The 1,199-nt window shown below is 36.2% G+C and overlaps 1 protein-coding gene across 1 annotated transcript; it reads right to left on the bottom strand.

Annotated features, from left to right (window-relative positions):
• Positions 1–193: 193 nt before the first annotated feature.
• LOC123254193 (dedicator of cytokinesis protein 10-like) lies at positions 194–824 on the bottom strand. The gene is made up of 3 exons (XM_044683251.1): positions 662–824; positions 447–561; positions 194–358 (listed from the first exon to the last, which is right to left on the bottom strand). Exons 1-3 carry the CDS (start codon positions 806–808, stop codon positions 288–290), a joined length of 333 nt encoding a protein of 110 aa, XP_044539186.1. The 5' UTR covers positions 809–824; the 3' UTR covers positions 194–287.
• Between the last annotated feature and the right edge of the window lie 375 nt (positions 825–1,199).

The raw sequence follows: 1,199 nt of genomic DNA, 5'->3' as shown, positions 1-1,199 counted from the left end.
TTCTTTCTTTCTTTCTTTCTTTCTTTCTTTCTTTCTTTCTTTCTTTCTTTCTTTCTTTCTTTCTTTCTTTCTTCCTATTTATCTACCTACCCAACCTCCATTCCTTCCATCTATTCATCCATCCATCTTTTCATCTTCTATCTATCTATCTATCTATCTATCTATCTATCTATCTATCTATCTATCATTGTACATATCTACATCTCTCTGTCTGTCTGTCTGTCTGTCTCTCTGTCTATAACTGTATATAACAACATAAATAACAATATATAGTTAGGTTGCAGGACTTACTCCAATATGCTGAAGAAATCAGATATCTCCGAAATGGGTGCCCTTTGCCAGTAGGAAATCAATGTCTCTGGAAGCATATGTCAAACAGCATGAGGTTATTTGAAATCCATTATCTTCCCTTCTTACTTGAAAGTTATTTAAAAGGATTTCTTTACCTTCTGAAATGGTCCTCATGATGTGAAGAAAACACATAAGAAGACTCCTCGTTTCTGCCTGATCAAGCTTGTCAAATCTCATTGTCAGTCCTATGAGGGACAGTGGTCTTGCAATCTATTTAACCAAAAAGATGACAGTTAATGAACAATATCAGACATTCAGGCTCGACCATGATGATGGGAATGGGTGGCCCCATGGGGGGACATGTTTATACCTTTTCACAGTTGTCTGTTTTCTCACTGCTCTTTTCGTTAGTGCTTGGATTGGAGTCAAGGCTTGCAAGTGAGGCTCTGGAATCTCCATGGTTTACTGTAGAAATAGCTATTGATGAAAAAGCTGCAAACAAAGCCACAGCACACATACTAAAATGGGATGTATGGACACAAAAAGGAAATTAAAATGAGAAACCACAATGAGAGTTAGTATCATAGTGACACCTAGAGACATAACTAGGGCAGAGTGATAGGGGCTAGGACTACGGCAATAAAATTTAAGGGGTTGCTAAAAGAATTTGTACTCTTTCAATGGTTAAAAATAATTGATTTAAGTAACTCACTACTGATAATTCATCAAGATAGGAAGCTATTTGAGTGTATAATTTTTCCTCACATGAAATGAATTTGTCTTAAAAAGTTGATTTGAGGTCCTCCATTCTGCTTCTTGCCACAAACATATTTTATATCTGTTCTAGGTACTGGAATCACTAGTTATGGTTCTTGGGGCAACCTTGATCTGACATGTTAATGTTTCTA

Source organism: Gracilinanus agilis, unplaced genomic scaffold (assembly GCF_016433145.1).
Source record: "Gracilinanus agilis isolate LMUSP501 unplaced genomic scaffold, AgileGrace unplaced_scaffold17202, whole genome shotgun sequence".
Lineage (NCBI taxonomy): Eukaryota > Metazoa > Chordata > Mammalia > Didelphimorphia > Didelphidae > Gracilinanus > Gracilinanus agilis.
The sequence above is the reverse complement of the archived record's forward strand: the minus strand, read 5'-3'. Positions and strand labels throughout refer to the sequence as shown.